We start from the raw sequence: 22,886 nt of genomic DNA on the forward strand, positions 1-22,886 counted from the left end.
TATTTGCTTCCTTTCAAAGGTTACCAAGTTACTTATGAAGTTAATAAAGCAAGCACACCAAGACAAGAGGTGTTTGGTAAAGAATACAAAACATACAAGACATAAAAAATGGCTATAGTTATTTGGCTTATTATTTATAAAATAATAATAATTTGAAGCATTTTGATAGTGTGCTTCTGCTAATCAAACAAGTGTAAGAGTACGCCCAATCGTAGCACTTTTATGTGAGTTGATAAATCACCTTTATAAAAAATATATTTCTATTAATTTAAAGAGTGCCTTTTGCTGCTACTCTCGAATCGATTCTTTTATATATTCAGTATATAAAGACTCTCTCTATCTCTTACTAGGCTTCTTTTATTTACTCTATATGTATTATATTAATGTACTCTAAGCAATAGATATCCCTATAGATTGTGTATTGGATAATACAATTTATTCTTGTAATAAAAAGATATATATATGCACCTTTAATAAAAATGTATATCATATATATAGTATAACAATATTATCCCAAATCTTCAAGTCTCTTATAACTTACAAAAATAAAATCTCAAGGCTAGTGCTTTAACATACTATGTCTTTTCCAAGTTTAATTTTGAGCAGATACCCAAGTAGCTTTTATTTTGTACACGCATAAAAAGCAAGTGTTTATTTCTTATTTATTCTTTTTGAAAGAAAACAGATTATATATATAATTGAATAGTGCTTTTGTGAAAATAATTTATAATTTTGGCTAACAATATATGCTCATCAATATTATTAGCTGTATTCTACTTGAATAAAAAACATTGTGCCAATGAGTTTTAGTCTCTTGGATTGCATGCTTGCAGACACTTCGGAATTATATTACAAAAACCATAAAATGAATAAAAAAAAGGTGGGAACCTCGAAGTGTCAACTTAACTTAGAAGCACAAAGGAAAATGCATTGGTTTATGTAGTTCTTATCCGTGAGTAGTGCGTATTGAAATTCAGCAAGTAAAACCAGTTTCCTGGCTTCTCTATATTTTCCAGTGGAACACAGAAGTAAAAGGTCAAATGCGAGCAAATTGAACAAAAAGCTGTGGTGGGTTGTTTTGAAATGAACAGATAAAAAGTTGAGACAGCTATCTGGAGATGTGTATGACGTATACTGGGCGACTACATTGTTTTGTGGTTACAAAAAAAGAGCAACTGAGTCTGGCATATAAGTAAGAATAAATTTATGAAGTAATGATAAACGCCTTTACAGATTACAGGGGAGGCAAAGGTTAATAAATAACCACCATGATGTACTTTATGACTTAAAAATCAGTGCGAGTTTTTGTGGTACTGGTATAACCAGAAAATAAGATATGCTGGTACACATAAGGTTAAGATAAAGCAATATAAGCAAAATATACTAAATGTGGAGAAGCCCAGAATACTAGAAGAAAAGCAGGCTTCTCTGATAGAATACATATAGACATATAATGATTTGAGCTGATACGATCAATAGCATTAAAGACTGGAGTAAAGTCTACAGTAGAATTGAGAGATAGAGAGTAAGCAGAACAACAAAGAGAAGAGAGAAAATATATCAGATCTCCAGCGCATACCGATTCGGGATTGGCATGGAAACAAAGAATTGCTAATTTGAAGAGTTGAAGAATAAAAATTCTGTAATAAAATACTAAAACAGGAGTGAAGGAATTGATAACGTCTTGGGAGATGAGATTTATGAATAACATGTTATTTCTTGTAGCCTAGACCGCAAAAAAGAATTGACCGGTTGTAAATGAGTATTGATTACTATTGAGCCTGAGATCAAGACGGAAATATAAGTAATTTATTGTTAGCAATTCCAGTTTAATGGATCTGCCTTTACTCTATTAACTAATACATAAACTATTGACACGTAGTTTATTATTACTCTATATTCTTATCATAATATGACATTTACAATTATACATAGTATATATACAGTATATTTATAAAGCATCTACATACTTATCTTACTCTAGTAATACCTTATTTAGATACTACACATAAGTATACCTATAATTCAAATACACTACTCAAGTATTTGAGTTGGAAAACTCCGAGGCTACCAATAGTATGGATATTCGTTCTTGTCCAAAATCTCTGGCTGATATGACTGGATGACCGCCATATACATAGATATTTCCAGAAGAATAACACTTTTTAATTATGCTTCATAGCATCAATTACTTGGACACATACTAAAATATAATTTAGCAGACATATAGATACCAACAATAAATACTATTTCAAAAACAATTGAATTTTGTTACTTTTTTTTTTCTTTTGAAATAAGACATCATATATAAGCTATTATGAATTATATTCTCTATATTCTCTTTATCAATCTCAAAACAGAACGTTTAAAAGATTCTAGAATGAATAGTATAGACTTCTTCTATAGAATTTCCAAAAAACAAAAACCAAATAATTAGTTTCAAGTGAAATTAATGTAAGCAATATTCAGCCTAACACAAGTGTTCAGAGTTCAGAATAAAAGAAAGACTCCTATTGGTCAGAGCATATACAGGGTAGATCGCGTCTGTAAAAGAGTACTATATTGGGCACAGTATGATATCCATGGACTTTGAGAAGAAAAACGATTACGGAATGCTAAAAGAACTATAAGCTAAGCGGAATATTGCAAACCCACCAAAAGAAGGATATTATTCAACAAGAGACTTCCTTTTATTTTCAAAAAGAGTGTTGTTTATAAGATCAAATGCCAAGCTAATAAACCAGTCAGGAAATCCATAAAAGAGACTCACAAATATGGATTCTGCACAAGTTTATTGTGAATATTAGAACCTGTCATTGTCATTGTCAAGTCTTTGTTTTTATATAGCAATTCGGCAAGATAACGACTCTGTAAGCTTTAAACATTGGCCACTACAAAAAGAATAAAATGAAAAAGATTTCTGTATACAATTATAGCTAGAAAAGCAAAAAAAAAAATGATTGACTTCAAAACATAACTTGTGATTTTTTCCCATATATTAAAGATATGCTTTAAAGTTTTCAAATAAAGAATGTATATTGATAGTACTAACATTGGCAAGCGTCTGCAAGCATGCAATCCAAGAGACTAAAACTCATTGGCACAATGTTTTTTATTCAAGTAGAATACAGCTAATAATATTGATGAGCATATATTGTTAGCCAAAATTATAAATTATTTTCACAAAAGCACTATTCAATTATATATATAATCTGTTTTCTTTCAAAAAGAATAAATAAGAAATAAACACTTGCTTTTTATGCGTGTACAAAATAAAAGCTACTTGGGTATCTGCTCAAAATTAAACTTGGAAAAGACATAGTATGTTAAAGCACTAGCCTTGAGATTTTATTTTTGTAAGTTATAAGAGACTTGAAGATTTGGGATAATATTGTTATACTATATATATGATATACATTTTTATTAAAGGTGCATATATATATCTTTTTATTACAAGAATAAATTGTATTATCCAATACACAATCTATAGGGATATCTATTGCTTAGAGTACATTAATATAATACATATAGAGTAAATAAAAGAAGCCTAGTAAGAGATAGAGAGAGTCTTTATATACTGAATATATAAAAGAATCGATTCGAGAGTAGCAGCAAAAGGCACTCTTTAAATTAATAGAAATATATTTTTTATAAAGGTGATTTATCAACTCACATAAAAGTGCTACGATTGGGCGTACTCTTACACTTGTTTGATTAGCAGAAGCACACTATCAAAATGCTTCAAATTATTATTATTTTATAAATAATAAGCCAAATAACTATAGCCATTTTTTATGTCTTGTATGTTTTGTATTCTTTACCAAACACCTCTTGTCTTGGTGTGCTTGCTTTATTAACTTCATAAGTAACTTGGTAACCTTTGAAAGGAAGCAAATAGGGTGAGAGAAAATATGAAACGTGTGATACATACCTGTATAAATGTATATATATTTGGTTTCCTTGTTTGTACTTAGCCTGTTTATTTGCATGACTCCCCCCCTTATCTTTTATATCAGGACGGTCTTAATTTTTCCGAAAACGCCTTTCAAGGCCTGGCCTTTATAAAACAGTAGATACATTTAAAGGATACTACAATATAGCACTGCAAAAAGTAAGAGTATGGGTACTGAATGTAAGAGTTGGAAAGAAAGACCAGTGTTATATTTTAAAAGGGCCTTCTGTTTTCATTTTTCAACTTGTGTATATACAATATTATACTCAGGTACTTTCCCTGAAAAGTATTTGTAGTGACGAAAACAAATGATCAGCGTGACCAACACCACACAAGATGCATGCATCCATCCATCCTCCTCCCCCTATCTCCCCCAATCTTTTGATTGATGTATACTTTCAATGAATTTTATTGGACTAAAGTGAGGGAGGCGTCATCATCTCCCCATTTCTGTTTTTATAGCTAGAGAAAAATTTTCGCGTCTTTTGGTTTTCCTTTTTTCCCTTTTTCTTTGTACTGGCCGTGTCTACTGGTGGAGACGATGAAGAGCTTCTGGTAATATATGGGTTTATGTCCGGCCGGTCATCGTTTATACACAGAAGCCAAGAGGGACTTCCGATAGCCATGCTTCTTTTCTTATGAACGGCTAGCCAGATCACTTTAAGATAAGTATATGATTTTTTACGTTATGTGCGATGCAACTTTGAATACTAATTAATCAAAGCCTGTGGAGTAGGCGACTGTAAGAGTTCAAAAGACGTTCATAAAGCCTTGGCAATATTATTTTGTTAAGCTTGTTGAGCTGATTTTGGACTCTTACGACCGACCGCTCTCTCTTTTTGTTTCTTTCTTTCAAAAGGGCCCGATGGAGTAGTAGCCACGGGTCAACCATGGTCTATCGAGCAAGTCCACAAGCGCGCGTGTAGCGTGTGAGCCCGTTGTCCGTATTCCTGTGTATTACTGGTTGCTTTCTGTCGTCTCTTCTGGTGGGCGCGGCTGGTACCATCTTTTTTGGGTTAGTTCCCGTTGCTTGTTCCCTCCCGTTGCTTGTTCCTTCCCTATGCCTTCCACGGCGGTCCATGTTATTTGAAAGGTACTGTTGCTTGTTGCTTTTTTTTGTTAGTCTGTTGCTTCCGCCAGTGGGACTTTTCTGCCAGTGGGTTTGTTGCTTCCCACTGGTAGGCCCTTTCCTCCTACCAGTGAACCTGTCATCTCTCGCCAGTGGACCTTTTTATATAGCCGCCAGTTGCCGGTTGCCGGTTGCCAGGTTGCCAGTTGCCAGTTGCCAGCCGCCCATTTTCCTTCCACTGGCGGGTCCATTTATCTCACTGGTAGGAGCCATTTATCCCACTGGTCGGACATTTGCTTCCTGTTGCTTCCTGTTGCTTCTGCCGGGGAACTCGATGGTTCCATTTCTGCCGCAAAGTTGTCGGCTATGTCGTGTCCTCAAGACACCTCGTCAAAAGCCGATAAGGCTCACCAGAAGCCCAACAAGGGCGCCTAGAAAAAGGCTACACCAGCCCATAAGATAGGCCAAAGTATGCGCCAGAGCAAAGACCAATCAGGCCCACAAGACAGGCTAATGTAAGTGTCAGGAAAAGGACCAAACTATCTCAAGACATAATCTAATTGTTTTTGTATTGTTACAATGCAGGCTCCAAGTGCGCACCAGATAAAGGGCAAACCGGCCCACAAGAAAGGCCAAAGTATGTGCCAGCAAAAAGGGCAAACCATCCCACAAGAAAGGCCAAAGTATGTGCCAGAAGAAAAGGGCAAACCGCCCCACAAGAAAGGCCAAAGTATGTGCCAGAAGAAAAGGGCAAACCAGCCCCACAAGAAAGGCCAAAGTATGTGCCAGAAGAAAAGGGCAAACCAGCCCACAAGAAAGGCCAAAGTAGGCGCCAGAGCAAACATCAATCCGGCCTACAAGAAAGGCTAATGTAAGTGTCGGGGAAAAGGGTGAAATATATCAAGACATAGACTAATTGTTCTTTGTATTGCTACAACACAGGCTCCAAATGCGCACCAGAGAAAAAAAGGCTTTTCAGAGACCCTCAAGGTCACTGTCAAGATTCAAAGCCAAATCAAGATAGATAGTCAAAAAAGAAAAGAAGAAAAAGAGAAAAAAATATATAAAAAGAAAATGAAAAGATACAAAAAAAAAAGAAAAGAAAAAAGAAAAGAAAAACAACCAGAACAATATTGACCAGAAAAAATTGTGCTCACAATTATCTCTCTATCTCAGATCAAACCCCATAGTCACTAGTACAATCTCCAAAATAGTCAAGCCAAGGTCCATTGCTATGTCCAAGTCCAAGTCCAAATCCAATTCCAAGTCTTGTCCAAGTCCAAGTCCAAATGTCCAAAAACTGTCCAAGTACTGTTCTAGTACTAGTCCTAGCACACAAACATATACAAACAAATAGAGAAGTACACAATTAGAGAAGTAGACAAATACATACACACACAAACACACACAATTTCTATTTTTCTATTTCTTTCTTATACACACACACACACACACACACACAAACAAATACACACACACATACACATAGTCATAGTCATAGTCATACAAACATACATATACACACTTATATACATACATATATACATACAAAAGTAGAGGCGCATTTCTATCAAAGTCCAAAATCTGGGTTGTACCTCCAAGTCTCAAGGCCAAGTCGATTTCCAAGAAGGGGTCCAATGCAAAATTCCAAAAGCAAGTTCCAAAAAAAAACCAAAAACCAAAAATCAAAAATCAAAAACCAAAAATCAAAAACCAAATCCGAACTTGAGGCATATACTAAGTCCTCCACTTCAAAAGGATCAAATCCAAAAACCGAGGCGTAGACCAAAACCTATCAGAAATGATCAGGCACATTAAGTCCTCCACTCCAAAAGGATCAAATCCAAAAACCGAGGCGTAGACCAAAGCCTATCAGAAATGATCAGGCACATTAAGTCCTCCACTCCAAAAGGATCAAAAGAAATCCGACCCTGAGGCCTATACTAAGCCCTCCTCTCTCTCTCAAAAAAAAAAAAAAAAAAACAAAACAAAACAAAAAAAAAAAAAAAAAAAAGCAAAAAAAAAAAAAGCAAAAAAAAAAGCAAAAAAAAAAGCAAAAAAAAAAAGCAAAAAAAAAGCAAAAAAAGATGAACAAACCGGAAGAACTCTGCATTGGAACCTGGACCTGGATTGAAGCAAAGCTGCGAACTGGAACAAGACTCTGGATTAAGACAAGGTATGAAATCCCTTTTTACATATATACATACAAAGCAAATGAAGTCTTTGATCAAAAACAAAAAACAAAAAAAAATGCTCAAAAAAAGAAGCTCAAAAAAAACAGAAAGAGCAAAAAGAGCAATACCAAAACCCCCTTCTCTTATTCTTTTCAATATCAAAACCCCCTTCTCTTATTACTATTATGTGAAATTGACTGGACAAAAAAAAAGAAGTAAAAAAAAAATCAAAAAAAAAAATCAAAATCAAAAATCAAAATCAAAATCAAAAAGTCCAAATTATCCCCTTTACTATGTGTGCTGTGTTCGGACAAAAAACAATTAAAAAAAAAAATCAAAAAAAAAATCAAAAAGTCCAAATTATCCCCCTTTATTATGTGTGCTGTGTTTGGACAAAAAAAAAAGCAAAAAAAAAAAAGTCCAAATTATCTTTTTTATTCTCTTCAATATCAAAATCATCCTCTTGTTACTATTCCGTGAAATTGACTGGACAAAAAAAAAGAATCAAAAAAAGAATCAAAAAAACAAGAAAAAAAACAAAAAGTCCAAATTATCCCCTTTATTATTTTTCAATACCAAAATCCTCCTCCTCCTATCACTCTTAGCTTATATTGACTGGACAAAAAAAAAAAGAAGAAAAAAAAACGGACAAAAAAAAAGATCAAAAGAAAAATCAAATGGACCAAAAAAAAAAACCGACTGGACTTGACTGGAACCGACTGGACTCGACTGGACTAGCATGGCCTGGAATATCTTAGTATACTTAATTTAATTTAACCTAACTTATATTCCCCTTATAAAAATTTGAACAATAAATTTTGATCTCATTTGACTTTGATATTATCATTATGTTTTGTCTCTTTGATTTTGATCTTAAATTTGTCTTTAAAAAATATTATTAATAATGTTTTTGGTACTACTATATTACACTTGAGAGCTGTCTTATTATACTTGTGTTCCTTGGTAAGGTAGACAAGGTGTATTTTCTAATGAGACATTCATTCAGTTTACTATAGCACGGCGGGATTTCTTTTGATATCGCTCATTAAAATCAACTTTGAAGTGGTGGTGTAGCTGTAAAAATGACCCAACGTAGTTAACTAGCTCTCCTTAATTTGTTCTTTACTAAAATTGTCTTTCCACCAGTATTCATTTTCTTGCCACTAAGTTTATACTTACACTATATGGCTAACCTAAAATGTGGAATATTTAACATGGTACATTATAAGGCTGGATGTGAGACCCTGAAACGAATATAAGTAGCTAAAAAAAAAAAAGAACCTTACATTTGTTGCACTGCTTATATATTGGGACTAGATTTTGTTTAAAAGCATATTTTTGCAAAAACATGGTAGATGTCTTACTGTAGAAAGCGTTTAAAGTAGTTAGATAGCCACTCAAAAGTTAACAGACTTTAAGACTATAAGGATCCCATAAAACCTTTTGATTTTCAAATTTTACATATAAAAAATGTGTGTTATACAAAATGTGTACCATAGGTATAGAAGACTAGAGAAAAAAGAAGAGTAGAAAGATGTTTCTAGCTGCAGTTTATAAAGATGAACTGTGTATCAATATAGAATATTACAGCTAAAAAAATATTAGTAATAAGAAAAAATAAAGGACAAATTTTAACTTCTCAAGAGATACTAATGTTGTATTTCAGGTACAAAAATATTACAGATAAAAAATTTAATAGGGACGTATATAAATACTTTGAAGCGGTTTATAGGTTGTCTTTATTCATAAATAAGTAAAGAAACACAATCTGCTATGGCTATTCAACCTCTGGCTTCTTAAGGATTTCTTATTTTACTATATTAGGATACTAGATCGATTAATATTGGAAAAAGATATACACTCTTTCCAAAAAAAACAATCATTGATGCAAATCTAGTTAAGAAAATTAGTGTACTTTTTTATTCATTTCTGTACCAAATTGACTTTTATTTGTGCCTCAATAATTACTGGTAAGAGTGTGTGTATATATAACAACAACTCTTGCTTAATTATTTTCCTTTATTTCATTAAATTATCTGCGGATTTAATTTCTAATGACTGTCTGCCTGCCTCTTGTTTTGCTCTTTTTTTTTAAACAAGTGCACAGACCACCCTGGAGTAACCTGTAAATTACCCTTCTTGGACTTGTACTATGCTTCTTAATTCTTTGTTAGTATACTGATCAAAATCAAGTTTATCATCACCTTTATTTTTTTTACCTCTTTACCTTGCCTTACTTTTTGCTTGTGTGTTTTTAAAAGGAAATAAAAAGGATGTCTTTCAAAGTACTTTGCTTCACACATACGCATACTATATTTGCTTTCATTTTTACAGATAGGTGTGAATATATACAAAAGTTATAGTCAATCAAATGTATTCACCCAAGCATGCTTTACAAAAAAAAACCATATACCTCGTTACAGCTTGTACGCTCTAAAGAATTAATAAATATAATGTTCAGCTCAGCCCAACCCAGCCGAATCTTAGCAGTCTGAGCGAGAGGTCTGAGCATAACATTTGAACATGTACTCCAGCAAGAGATTTACTAACAGATTTTAGTAGTATTTTAGTCAAACACAATCATGATATTTTCGTATTCTCTTATTTACACATTCGACAAAATTAAGTCCTTTCGTCCCACAAGATATTTTTTGCCTCAAAGTCATTTCATTGAATTGGTAATATATATACATAAGCCCCGTAGTATAGATTTGACTATGGTATCTCTTATATATATATATATATATATATATATTAGTGATATTCCGAATAGTTTATCTATGCACATTACACACTTTGGTAACTCTGACTCCAACTCATGGATTATTATTAGTAAATCTTGCCCGTAATTTAGGTTCTTGATATGACATACCAGCAGCTCCTGTGGTGTATTTGTCGTTACCTATGTCTTCTTATTCTTCTTTTTTGGACAATAGTGCCAGGATTGGAGGTCATTTTTTTTTAATAAGAACATTGAGAAAAAAAGAGGGGGTGCAGTGCATAAATTTATTGCTCAAAATTGAATTGAAAATCTACTATAATAATATTGTACCTAAGGATCTCTTTTTTTTATCTATTGTGTTAAAGGTGAAGATCAAACTCTTTTTCTCTCTTTGCAGTAGAAATCTAACACTGGCAATTTCCGTTGAATTAAAGGCAAATGTGGAAGAAGATTTTAAATGGTCAAGGTAGAAAGAAAACCCCTACGTTCAACGTCCTCTCTTTTAACTTTCCACCAGCTGTTATATTCATTTTGTTTTAGTCTGCATTGGCTTGTCTTCAACTTGGTCTTGGTCTTGGTCTTTTGTTTGTTTATTTGTTTGTTCTTTTTGGCTCAGTACGGGTCTCCTTGTTTTATATAGTAAGCTACTGCTGGTATATTAACAATGGTTATCTCTACCGATGTAATGAAAATAAGCAGCCATCATCTATTTGGTTTGTCTGTCAAATTGTTTATTCTTGTCTTGAAAGTATAATTTAATATTAAGATTTATATTTGTGTGTGAAGAGAGTGGCTAATCCAGCTCTTTAAGCTTTTGCTCCTTAATTCTTTTTCTCTGCCAGTCTGACTTTATACGTGCGCAAGTACAAATTCCCACGAACACATTAAGCAAGTGATTGCTATTTAACCTTATGTTTTGTGAGATAAGATAGTCTATAGAACAGAATATTAATGTGATAATATGTGTGTGTATTACATGTTTGCACTATATATAATTCTGGTCAAAATGTGAATAAGCACCGTATATATATATAAACGATTGGAAGTGTATCTTATTCAAAAGTAGTATATATTTATATATCGGAAGTACGTCATTTACCCTATAGTCTCAATATACACATATACACCAACGTCTTCAAACTAACTTTCTAAAGCGTCTTTACTACATTCTCAGCCAAGCTGACATTCAATCCAGTCTTGTCGGGTTCAACAAACAGCTTCTTGACCTTGCCGTGCTCGACCACAGCCGCAAACCGCTTGAATCTGTGACCTCCGAGTGCAGCAGAGGCATCAAAGTTGAGATCCATGGCCTTTGCGAGTGCGCCGGTAGGATCGGCCAGGAGTTCGACCTCGCCATTGTTGTTGTTCTGCGACTCTCCCCAGGCAGTCATGACAAACGGATCATTGACAGAAACACAGGCAACGTAATCAATTCCCTTTTTCTTCAGCTCGTCAGCAAGCTTGATGAAGCCAGGTAAGTGGGTCTTTGAACATCCGGGAGTGAAGGCACCAGGAACACCAAAGAGGATAGCCTTGGGTTTGTCAGAAAACAACTTGTGGATGTCGACAGTGTCTCCGGGCGACTTGCGGGCAACCTCTAGCGAAGGAAGCTTGTCACCTTCTTTGATGGCACGTACACTGGATACGTGAAATGCTCGACGCGTAATAAAGCTAGCTGCACTTGTTCTCAGCATAATAATTATAATTTTTTGTAAGATATATATATATATCCGTTAAGGTATAAGACTTTAAAGAGAAAACAATAAAGAGGGAGAAGAAGAAGAAGGATAAAATATATAAAGAGAAAAAAAGAAGGACTTGATATTTTATTTTACAAATATAAATAATTCATTCTCATTTGTTGTATTTTATATATCTTAATTATATAAAATACACTCTACTCACCCATCAATTTTTCTTTTACACAGGAAGGGCAGGCCAAAAGACTTTAGGCAGTCACGGTGCCTTAATCGCATGGCCACAGAAAGGAATATCCGTTGCCTCTACAGATATCGCCGCTTATCTTGCCTGAAAAAAAAAATATAAATATAAAACATATAAATATATATATATATATATATATATATATATATCTATAAAAGCTATCTGTAGTTGATAAGATATTAAGACAGTTTGACTAGTGATAGTGGCTCCACTTCTCCCTCCCTCCTTTTATCCTTATCTACATTTTATACATTTTATATATATATACGTTTTCTTTATCAATACATTTTATATTCCTCTTTTACTTTCTTTACTTTTTCTTATTATGTCTTCATCTCCTCCATTTGGCTGGCAAAAACAATCCAATTCAAACAAGGATGATTCAAAAAAGAGCATCCAAATGCTCATGGAGTCATTTCTCAAGGAACACACAGCCTACGATGTCTTGCCAGTAAGCTACCGTCTTGTCGTTTTCGATACATCTTTACTTGTCAAAAGAGCTTTGGCTGCTTTGATGCAGAATGGTGGGTGCACAATTTCTTTTTCTTTTTTCTATGTGTTTACATACATACATACATATATATATATATATATATGCGTGTGTCATTTTCTCTATTATTCGTTTCATTTCTTCTTCCTCTTCTTTTTCATACAAATACATAAACACTTTGCCTCTACATATTCGGGTTATTTGTTTGTTAGTTTGCTTGTTTGGTTGTTTTCTTTTCCTTTAAAGAGAAATAGATAGATAGTGTGTCTTCCTCTTTTTCTTTTTCTTTTTATTATTACTTTGGCTTGGTTTGGGGTACCCTAGGTAGAGAACAGAAATTGCCCAATTCCCACCCCCCACCCCATCCCCTTTCTCAGGCATTGTCTCGGCTCCCCTCTGGTCAAGCAAGACCCAGAAATTTGCCGGAATGTTGATGGTTGCGGATTTTATCAAGCTTATCCAGTACTACTACGCCCACGCCTCTGACCCGGACACCCTGCTCGAACTCGACACTCTTCAGATCCAAGACCTGCGTGATCCGGGACGGCACAACGGGACTCTTGCACCCCAGCAGCTCCTCTCAATGCATCCCATGGCCAGTCTTCACGAGGCATGTCGGCTGTTGGCCGAGAGTAGGGCTCATAGGGTAGCTCTGTTGGACAGGGATGAGAGTGCATGCGGGACTGAGATGATCGTGAGTGTGATTACTCAGTACAGGCTGCTTAAGTTCATTGCTGTCAATGTAAGTTGAGTTTGCTGACAAAAGATCAGCCAAGAGATTTTAAAAAGGATAAAAAATAAATAAAAGGTTATATGGAAGGAATGGGCAGTGTTGGTGAGTGGGTAAATTAAAATATCATATATATATATATATATATATATATATATTCTCTTGTGTTGCTGCTTTTGCTTGCTGACATGATAATAATGTGGAATTGGCTTGGCAGTTCAAGCAGACGGATGCGTTAAAACAGTCTTTAGCTGATCTCAAGATTGGAACATATGGAAGTGATGTCGCAACAGCTACCATTGATACTCCTGTGATCGACATCATCAATACCTTTGCTGAAATGAATATCAGTGCTATTCCAATTGTGGATGAGAACGGTAATTATGGGCCAAGATAACGCATATGTTGAAAGAAACAAAAAATAAATTAAAGTCAAGAAAAGAAAAAGGGAGATATATTAAGTGTGATTGATACTGAATGTATTTTGGTATTACTTTTTATTATTCTTGTAGGTGTTGTGTTGAATGTATATGAAACTGTGGATGTTATGGTGAGTAGAATGTGACTCTCTTCTTCTTCGTTTATGGCTTTTGAGTTTGATAGTCTCATATCTGTATGCACCATTTAAACTGTCCTGATTATTACTAAATATATATATATATATTGAGTGTAGAGTATAGCAAAGAGTGGACTTTACAACAAATTGAATATTCCTGTTGGTGAAGTTATATCATCACGACCTACGGTAAATAACCATAGTACTAATAGTCATTTAGTCATTTAGTCATACAAAAATGGTAGAAATAAGAATGCTGTGTGGTTTATTTAAATATACATACATATATAATCTGGTGTAAATAGGACTACATTGGTGTTCACACCTGTACTATGGAATCAACCATTCACTCAATCTTTAATATGATCCGAAAACAACGTACTTATCGCCTGGTTATCATTGACGATGAAAGCAAACTTGTTGGAATTGTCAGTCTATCGGATATACTTGGGTACCTTGTAGGATATAAGCAATAAATAAGAAAGAGAAGAAAGAGAGATAAAATATTGATAGTTTAACATGTGGGTATAATATAAGATAATGAATAGAAGCTATAATTATGATAATTATGATGATGAACCAAACCATAATTTATAAATACAATAATTATATAAGTTTGTAAAGTTTATCAATATTGATCAATATGAAAGAAGGGGTTTCAGCAGTACTTTAATTTTAATATATTATTGCCTGAAATTGATCTAGAAAGGAAGAAGAAACTCGGCGTCCAATTATCTAACAAGGGGATTAATAGAAAGGTAGTAGGGATCGCAAAATTGTCAACTGTATACCAACAATATATATATATATATATATAATAGCAACAGTATATAGAATGAGGTTTTGCATGATAAGTCATTTTTTGGATGGTGCGAAAACCGCTCCCAAAAAGGCTTCGTAAAGGAAAAACGTGCAGATAGCCATTGTTGATATCCTTCCTTGAAGGTCTTGGACTTCACCAAAGAAACCCAGTGGGAAAAATGCATGGTCAATACGTAGTGCTGTAATTCCCTTGGACTCACTGGTTCGTGGATCTACTTTTCTCTACAGGATTTTTGGGTAGTATACTAATTCACTGCATCAATAACACTAATAGCAGCACCTATCATCCAAAACGAGGTCTGCTTCCGTGTTGTGGGAAGAATAGTCTAAATTCACAGTTTTTTTTTGTTTCTGGCCTTTTATATAGAGTATTAAATAAGCCTTAGGAAATGAAAGTACTTCAACCATATATGGAACATATAATGCCCATAGGGATAAATATTGATTGTCTTTATGTCTAACTTTGACACGAGTTCCAGACAAGGGTCTTATAAATATCTTTAGTTGGCAACTCTATGCAAGTATTATGTAGCTGAAAAAAAAACATGTGTTTTCTTAAGTTTCTTTCTATATTCAAAAGTCGTTGAAGATGAGGTCCCTTCTTTGCTCTCCTTTGTATCTTTTCAAAAAAATGAGCTTACTAATATCGAAAGAAGAATTGTTTGTTTCAAAAAAGAAAATAAAACTATCCGGAGAGAATCGGAAAAAAAAGAACAAAAGGGAAGACAATCAATCAGAAAAGGTTCTCACTTGTCTGCATCAATACCAAGTTTATTATTTTGATGGTTTAAATTGGTACAGGGAACAATATTGCAGCTTATTTGAGAGTATTGGTATTGAAATAAGCTAGAAGGGATCTGACAGGCAAACATGAGCTGGGCCCAGTGTAGATGGATTTGCACAGCAATTTTGAGAAACATTACGGGCAGCCTGGACAGCCTGAAAGTATTCAATGCTACTCATCATCAGTATGTCATGGCGGCACACATTTTTTGGATTGTGGATCAGACTTTGCAGCAATCTTACAGGTGAAAATATTTTATTGTGGGTTTTTCTAGGCCTTGCGCATTTTAGCATATTGGCTACCCGATGAGAGCTGAAGAATAAATGAAAATAATAAAAAGTAACCCCCTAAATATGAGGGGGAATAAAAAAATATGTAAAAAGTGAAGGATAAATAAAGAAAAAGTAGGGAACACGCATGACAGAAACAAAGATGAATAGTCAGCAAAACAGTAAGAGAGTACGTAAAAAAACCCCTGTGGGGGAAAATGGCTTTTAGAAAGTCTAAGACTAAAATAGATAATACAGCTAGTAATAATACAGGTGAAATAAATATATAAGAAAAATAAATGACACGAAAGAATCGAGAATAAGTAACTAGGTACTGACGGCACCAGAATTGGGAACGGATTTCAGCAGGGATAGGAGCTCCAAAGAGAAATCCCTTTTAGAAACTCGGACGATCCATTTATGGATCCAGCGAGCAGGTGACAATGGAGACAAACCAGGCAGTGTATCCAAGGCAGGGCCAATAGGCGGTGTGCAAGTGTCAGTCACAAGTGAGGCCGGTGAAACAGGAGTATGAGTCAACATTGGCGGTTCAGGTATTGTGGCCTTGCCCTTTGCTCTATCGGACTTTTTCCCACGTCCACGTCTAGTCTTTTTCGTTTCGACCTTCTCCACATATATCTCCATGGCTTCCACATCAGCATTGTCATTGTCATCATTATTTTCATCGTCGTCATTAGATGAGTCCAAAGCAGCTTCAATCATCGAAACAGTCATGGGGCGAACAGCAGGCACACATGCCTGACCAGGCCGGACAGCAGCAGATTTGTTACGACGTGATCGTCGACGTGGAACAACATTCACATCAACATCCAAAGAAGACGAGAGATTATCAATGGGGGTCAGGATAGGTGCATCAGCATTCACCAAGTTCAGCAAAGCAGTACGACTAGGGTGCATGGAGTCACCAATAAGTGGGAAAGTGACGATTGGTGAAGATGATGCAGCAGACGATTCCATCAGCGCAAGTCGTTGTGGGTGAATGGCAGCAAATCGTCGAGCAGGTGGAGGACGCAATGAAGATACGGGTGTCAAAGTGGCAGGTAGTGCGAGTGGAGGCGTGACAGGATGTGCAGCCACAGCAGAATTCCGGCGATCCTGGTCTGCAAAAAGACGAGCACGATGAGCAGGGTCCATGTTCCAACAGTCGTTCCAATTGACAGCAGAAGAAGACACATCATGTGAGGAAGAGGATAAATGCGAAGATGGAGGTGAAGCAGAAAGAGTAGACAACACAGTAGCAGGCGCACCATCATTGCAAAGTGCAAGTTCGGCAGTATCTCCAATAATTGAATTATCCACAACAGGCGCAGTCGCATTGTCAGCAGTGTCAGAAGCGTCAGTGGCATCGTCACCAAGTATATCGGCCAGCACATCACCAACAGGTGCAGAAGAAGCAAGAAGCAGAGGAGAGATCTGGGGTGATGGTGAGGGTGATGGTGAAGAAAAAGGTAGTGATGGAAGTTTAAGGTCAAGGCCCCGCAGAAAATTCGACGCTTGCTCGGAAGCAGAGACAATAATAGGAGCAGCAGAAGCAATCTGGGGATCATGAGCAACAGAGGCTAATGTTTTCGCAGGTGGTCGCGTGTATCGATGTCCAGTTTGTTGAGGTGAGCGGTCATTCAGAGTACGTTTGCCAAGTAAGAAAATGAGGGAAGGCTGAGGGGGTAGTGCAGGAGAAACAGCAAGAGGTGTTGCATACCCAGAGCTAATATTATCCTCAATCCCATCGTCAATAACAGAGGATGTTGTGTTATCCAAGGCCCCCAATGGTGTATCAAAAGCCTCAATAGGTGTATCATCCAAGTCGTTTTCATAATCAACACCAACGTCCACGTTCGCACTCAATGCAGAAAACGGATAATTGCCAACAAGAGAGAGAATGCCAGACTGTTGTGGTGAGTTGGAAGACGTGTGTAGAAATGAACTGATGATATTAGGATGTTTCCATATGCGCTTTTGACGAAGGTGTTGAGTAACAGTAGCAGAATCCCAACCAACAAGACCAATAATTTCGTGCAGAGAAGAGAGGTCGGTTCCAGCAAAAGGGAGACGCCATGTGCCTGCAAGGGCATCAACAAAACCAGGGTGTGTCTGACGATGAGCAACAATATCACAGGAAGGAAAGTATTGGTCACAACCATAGCAGATACTGTTGTCGAGGTCAACATCATCAACATCAGTCCCAACAGAACAGTCATATTTCACATGGTTGGTCACATCCAACTTTTCAACAGTGGCAAACCCACAACGACACGGACAAGTCCAAACGATCCGCAAATATCGTTTGTGCTTGAGAAGATGGTGTCGTTGCAAAGAGTAGGCCTCAGTGTACTGGCGAGGGCAACAGGGACAGATGAAGGCCTTGGCCGTGCTGATAACGGAAAAGTCGTCAATAGGGCGGAAATCGGGTGCCTTGCCCAAGATAGGTGGGACACGAACAAGGTGAGGCTCCACATAAGATGTGACACAATCATGGTGAATAAAGTCGTCGCGAGTTGCAAAAGAGTGAGCACACTCATAGCATTTCCAGTCATTGACAAATTTCCGTTTGTGTTTGTGAGAACCATGCAAGGAGAATGCGCGTGCAGAGAAGAATAGTGTATGTTCGGTGGGGGGGCACAATGGACAACGGAAAAAATCAGAGTCGATGTACCCATCAAAGTGTTGGGTAAGAGTGGCGGACATGGTGGCGGAAAATGGTCGGACAGAGAAAAAAAAAAGGAAAAAAAAAGGATACCAGGCCCCAGCAATAAGCATTGTCGAAAAAGAAAACGTATGAAAATGTTGGAAGACGAGGCTGAAAATTTCACAGTAGTTTGTTGTTGACGAGTAGATCGAAAGTGTGTTAATGGCCAATGCCGAGTTACTTAATAATTAAAAGGTGTTTTTCAACGATGTTGACAAGGTTGAGATGAGCTGAGATGGCGGAATCACAAGATTTTCGGACAGATGTTGAAAAAAAAAATATGTTTCAGTTGTCGCAGAGATACACTTCTTGTACCAAAAGATAGGTCTTGACGAGGTTGTTCTTTTGTATTAAGTGCAAAAAGTATGTTATTTTGATAGATTATGAGTATTCGGCAAAACTATTCCGCATCGGGGAATCGAACCCCGGTCACGACGGTGAAAGCGACGGATCATAACCACTAGACCAATGCGGATTACATGATATTGATGTAAAACGCAAAGTAATGTAGAAATAAAATATGGATTACTGCTGAATCTGAGAGTAAGACGAAAGGATAAAATAATATAATTATATTTTGAAATAAAGAAGTAGAAACAAAGTGCAGACAAGAAGTACAGTGAGACTTTGTTTATTGATGAAAAGAGAAATGATCTTCTATTACTATTTGTTATCTGACTTTATATAGACATTGCGTGTGTATTTGAGATAATGATACGAGTATATCATATGATATCTGTTTTCTTATATCATAGATGATATATTGTTAAGTTATTACCCACACTCTTATTTGAGTGATTAGTGATGTTGACTAAGTTGTGTGACCTTGTTGTCAGTATGTTATTCATTTAATGATAGTGTGAGAAATAGATACTGGTCGCTTCTTCAATATGTCTGTTGTGAGGAGAAAATAAAGCAAAATACAATATAAATAAAAGAATTTATGAGAACTTATATAGGTTGTTTATTTCAAAAGAAAAATAAAAAATAATAATAATTCAATTATTTTTCTATACAGAAATATCTACTGATATTTATATGTTTTTTCTAATTTGTAATTCAGTGTATGCTTAAGTAATCTTTATCACAGTGAGTCATCTTCCAGAAGTATTGTTCTTCTGGAAATATCAGGAAAGACTAATTGATATGATACTTCTCCAGTCAGATCAGTCTGAAAGTTTTGGTAAAGAAGAATATTTATGCTATTAGTAATGTTTTACTATTTCGAGCCAGATACTCGGATAATGTTTCATAATATCAAATAGTTGTAGTTACAGTCTCTCAATTAAGTATTTGTCTAATAAAAGAAATATGTACATAAAATATTGTTGTATTTGGGATACTTTAATATCTGATATCATATATGAACCTAGAAAGAAGTACCTGTCAAAGAGGTTGTTATAAATGATTATCCAATATAAAGTCCTATTTGAAACATAAGAGCAATGTGTCAGATCCATCATTGGATCATTTTCAAGAAGTAGTTTAACTATTATTGCAAAGTCATTACAATGACTCATATCCAGGGTGACTAGATATATCTTGTGGTATTTCAGGTACGAAACAATAGAAAAATAAAATATTTGATAATAGAGACATATAGAAATACTTTGAGACTGTATATAAGTTGTCCTTTATTCATAAATAAAAAGTGTCCCTTTTTATAAGAAAACACAATCTGCTCTTGTCATTACGTCTTAGTTTCTTAAGGCTTTCTTCCTTTACTATATTTGGTTATTAGAGTGTATTTACTGCTTAACTAGTGTCGGTGTTACAATTATGACATCAAGTCATAAATTGTATTTCTTTAGCTCTTAGCTATTCTTTTCTCTTTTATACTAGAGCTTTAGGGCTTTCTACTAAATTAGCTCCATATGGATCTGACACAGTTTACCCGGCAGTATGATATAATTATCTTAACAATCTTTAAGATATTATCTACAGTACTAACTGTAATAATTATTGGGCTGATTACTTAATCGTTTATATATATATTATACTGACAAGATGATAACTACTACGCTATCCCAATATGAATATGTTCTTATATGTGATAAATCCAACATCCGAGTGTCTGGATTACCACAGAACATACTAAGACAAATACTAAGAATCTAGTCAATAATACTAAAAACATAAGAACTAAATCATAGAAGATAATGGTAGAGAAACAGACATTACATGATATCATCATATCATCATCAAGCTAAATACAATGTCTATATAAGCGCATAATACTAATAGCAATAGAACAACATCTCTTTTCTGATTCTTTCACTTCTTCTAATAAAACAAAATCTCATTGTACTCTTATATGCACTTGTTTTATTTTAAATCTCATTTTTTTCCCATATATAACAAATGGTTGCAAAGATACCATCTGAAGATATTAGTGCAAAAGTCCATGTACTAATGACAACTGACAACATCCCAGCTCTGGAAACAATGGCTTGTAATGTGGACTATATAAGTAAGGATGGCTGCTGCATCTGCCACGTTGTAGGCCAGTCTCCTGGCCATGACCAATATTTTCAAATGGCCTCTACCATAACCATGCGTGCATCAGAAAGCTTCAAGTAATTTGACGAGGTAACATTATCAAGCAAAAAAGAGTTAACTGGCCAATCTCCATCCTCACTACTGAATTCCTTCTCTGGTCCGTTCTTTTTTATATTGGATGAAATGCATGGCGTTTGTCACAGAATTGCGAAACAGGTTTGGGGGCTTGTGTGTGACAAGTATAGAAAAGATCATTCTCTCTCTCTCTTATGCTGCTCAAAAAGAAATTGGCACTGTAATGATGTCAACTAGAAGAAGCATTCTGGCATCTTTCTATGGTGCTTAGATAAATGTTATGACAAGATCAAAATACTTCTGGGCTGTGGACTGGGTCAACTTCATCTTGTTTGTTATCTCCACGCTTGTGGTAGAGCATGTCTGCAGCCAAGTTGCCCACAAGGCGTTGCATGATCTTATCCAAACAGGCAACCTACTCATAAGCTGGGAGTTATCAGTAGAGAAGAAAACCTTGATCAAAACATAAGCTTTAATTATAATTAATAAAATTGCTTTATAGCTTGTGTTAACTTATCTTTTTTTTTAGAAATCTCATTGCATGGAATGTATATCTGGAAGCCTTTCTAGCCAAAAAAGAGGTTCAGCTCAAAGTCTTTACAATTAATCAGTATTTTCTGCAGCACTATTTTGCAATAATAGAAGCATACAGTCAAAGCTCAGTATAGTGATATTTGATATAGTGATAATTTTTTGGAAAATTTGGGCCCGTGTCTGCTTATTATTACTATTTTTCAATATATTTTTTTTGTATTGTTTATTAAAGAAATTTCATAGTCATGTGCTATCTATCTAAAAGAGTGAGTCTTCTAATTCTATTTTTCTAATATTTAAGGTAGTGATGGCAGCTATTCGGTTAGTGACAAAAGGAACATCATGGAAGATATGTTGGAAGTGAGTGTCCCAAATGGCCCCTATTGTGCATCCCAGAATACTATAGGCGGACACTGTGGTATTTTTGACTTCAACTGACATTGGAGAAGAAGGAAGGAGAAGGTGGTCAAACGTAAGCGATGTGGGATATTCCAGGAACCGGGTTGCAATTTGATGCCAAATTAACTTTTTATGAGGGCATGCCCAGAATAGATGTTCATCATCTTCCAGTTCGCCACATAAAATGCATTGTGGGTCGTCTACAACCGTAACGTTATGGCTAAATAGCCGCTGCCTACTAGGAACCTTTCCATGCATCAATCTCCACCAGATGGTATAGATTCTAAGAGGAAGACGTGATTCCCAAAAGCTACGCCAGTTTACTGGTGCTGCATGTGGGAATAGGGGTGAGACTTGGGTGAGGGGCGGTCTTATGTGTGCACGGATCACTTGAGCAGAGAGATTGCGTATCCGTGGAACTTTTAGTATCCCAGAGGAAAGGAAGCCTTGAAAGTGGCAAGGTGGAGTCGGAAAGAAGGAGGCCATCACTGAGCCAGGCTCTTGCAATGGAGAAACTGTGAGCAGAGAGAACCACTCCTTCAGTCGGAGTTCACCATGATCCAAAAGGGTAAACAGCGTGTCTATGTTAGACCTGGCTTGTCTTCGTTCATACTGGTTGAGTCGACGTATGCATCCAAGAGTGTAGTCATATATGAATGCATTACATACACGTAGTTTACCGCAGGTAAAGAAGAGTGGTAGAGGATGAGATGGGGCCAGAATCGTGCTGAGAGGTAACTCCTGTACAGTGACAGGATTTATGACAGTCCAGTCAAAGGAGAGAGGAATGGTTTTCATAGCACAGAAGATTGTAGGAAAGATACTAAAGGTGTTGAGGCGAGGTGACCGCAGCTCAGGAAACACCAGAGGAAGAAGTGGGTCGGTTGTATTGCAATACTGCCTTATAAGGTATGCCAGTATTTTGCCGGCAAAAGATAGTGGGGCAGTCTGATCGAGCAAGGGGAGGATCCATCTGGTTTGCAGTAAGGAATATTGGGTCTGAGGATCCAGGATGCCAAGGCCGCCTTCTCATCGTGGACGAGTGCATAAGTCAAATCTAACAAATGGGTAGCGTCCATGAGATAAAAATTTAATTACTTCTGAACGAAGTCTGCTTATGTCTGCCGTATTCACTGGAAGGATGTGTATTACATGCCATG

General features: G+C 35.9%; 6 protein-coding genes and 1 non-coding gene across 7 annotated transcripts; 3 read left to right on the forward strand and 4 right to left on the reverse strand.

Annotated features, from left to right (window-relative positions):
* Positions 1 to 4,288: 4,288 nt before the first annotated feature.
* PHYBLDRAFT_147569 (hypothetical protein) lies at positions 4,289 to 5,456 on the forward strand (the record flags this gene model as incomplete). Its single annotated transcript, XM_018431897.1, has 4 exons — positions 4,289 to 4,342; positions 4,415 to 4,507; positions 4,830 to 4,967; positions 5,076 to 5,456. 4 exons carry the CDS (start codon positions 4,289 to 4,291, stop codon positions 5,454 to 5,456), a joined length of 666 nt encoding a protein of 221 aa, XP_018289847.1.
* Positions 5,457 to 10,867: 5,411 nt separating this feature from the next.
* On the reverse strand, positions 10,868 to 11,687 carry PHYBLDRAFT_125940 (hypothetical protein). The gene has a single exon (XM_018429067.1). It carries the CDS (start codon positions 11,609 to 11,611, stop codon positions 11,066 to 11,068), a length of 546 nt encoding a protein of 181 aa, XP_018289848.1. The 5' UTR covers positions 11,612 to 11,687; the 3' UTR covers positions 10,868 to 11,065.
* A 263-nt stretch (positions 11,688 to 11,950) lies between these two features.
* PHYBLDRAFT_134710 (hypothetical protein) lies at positions 11,951 to 14,113 on the forward strand (the record flags this gene model as incomplete). The annotated part of the gene is made up of 6 exons (XM_018429667.1): positions 11,951 to 12,385; positions 12,729 to 13,093; positions 13,299 to 13,458; positions 13,594 to 13,631; positions 13,755 to 13,826; positions 13,943 to 14,113. The coding sequence occupies exons 1-6, from the start codon at positions 12,187 to 12,189 to the stop codon at positions 14,111 to 14,113; spliced, it is 1,005 nt and encodes a 334-aa protein (XP_018289849.1). The 5' UTR covers positions 11,951 to 12,186.
* A 379-nt stretch (positions 14,114 to 14,492) lies between these two features.
* PHYBLDRAFT_72687 (hypothetical protein) lies at positions 14,493 to 15,379 on the reverse strand (the record flags this gene model as incomplete). The annotated part of the gene is made up of 3 exons (XM_018442693.1): positions 14,493 to 14,681; positions 14,859 to 14,970; positions 15,210 to 15,379. The coding sequence occupies 3 exons, from the start codon at positions 15,377 to 15,379 to the stop codon at positions 14,493 to 14,495; spliced, it is 471 nt and encodes a 156-aa protein (XP_018289850.1).
* Positions 15,380 to 15,513: 134 nt separating this feature from the next.
* PHYBLDRAFT_187663 (C2H2-type zinc finger transcription factor) lies at positions 15,514 to 18,243 on the reverse strand (the record flags this gene model as incomplete). Its single annotated transcript, XM_018439409.1, has 2 exons — positions 15,852 to 18,243; positions 15,514 to 15,555 (listed from the first exon to the last, which is right to left on the reverse strand). The coding sequence occupies exons 1-2, from the start codon at positions 18,216 to 18,218 to the stop codon at positions 15,514 to 15,516; spliced, it is 2,409 nt and encodes an 802-aa protein (XP_018289851.1). The 5' UTR covers positions 18,219 to 18,243.
* A 379-nt stretch (positions 18,244 to 18,622) lies between these two features.
* Positions 18,623 to 18,694, reverse strand: PHYBLDRAFT_t176. The gene has a single exon. It is a non-coding gene; the product is annotated as a tRNA-Glu (tRNA).
* Positions 18,695 to 20,580: 1,886 nt separating this feature from the next.
* On the forward strand, positions 20,581 to 21,262 carry PHYBLDRAFT_72689 (hypothetical protein; the record flags this gene model as incomplete). Its single annotated transcript, XM_018442694.1, has 2 exons — positions 20,581 to 20,795; positions 21,082 to 21,262. 2 exons carry the CDS (start codon positions 20,581 to 20,583, stop codon positions 21,260 to 21,262), a joined length of 396 nt encoding a protein of 131 aa, XP_018289852.1.
* Positions 21,263 to 22,886: the final 1,624 nt, after the last annotated feature.

This window comes from Phycomyces blakesleeanus (assembly GCF_001638985.1).
Source record: "Phycomyces blakesleeanus NRRL 1555(-) unplaced genomic scaffold PHYBLscaffold_15, whole genome shotgun sequence".
In the NCBI taxonomy this organism is placed as follows: domain Eukaryota; kingdom Fungi; phylum Mucoromycota; class Mucoromycetes; order Mucorales; family Phycomycetaceae; genus Phycomyces; species Phycomyces blakesleeanus.

Excerpts from the sequence above, each read along its gene's own strand:
- PHYBLDRAFT_125940 (XM_018429067.1), bottom strand. The coding sequence starts at position 11,611 with ATGCTGAGAACAAGTGCAGCTAGCTTTATTACGCGTCGAGCATTTCAC.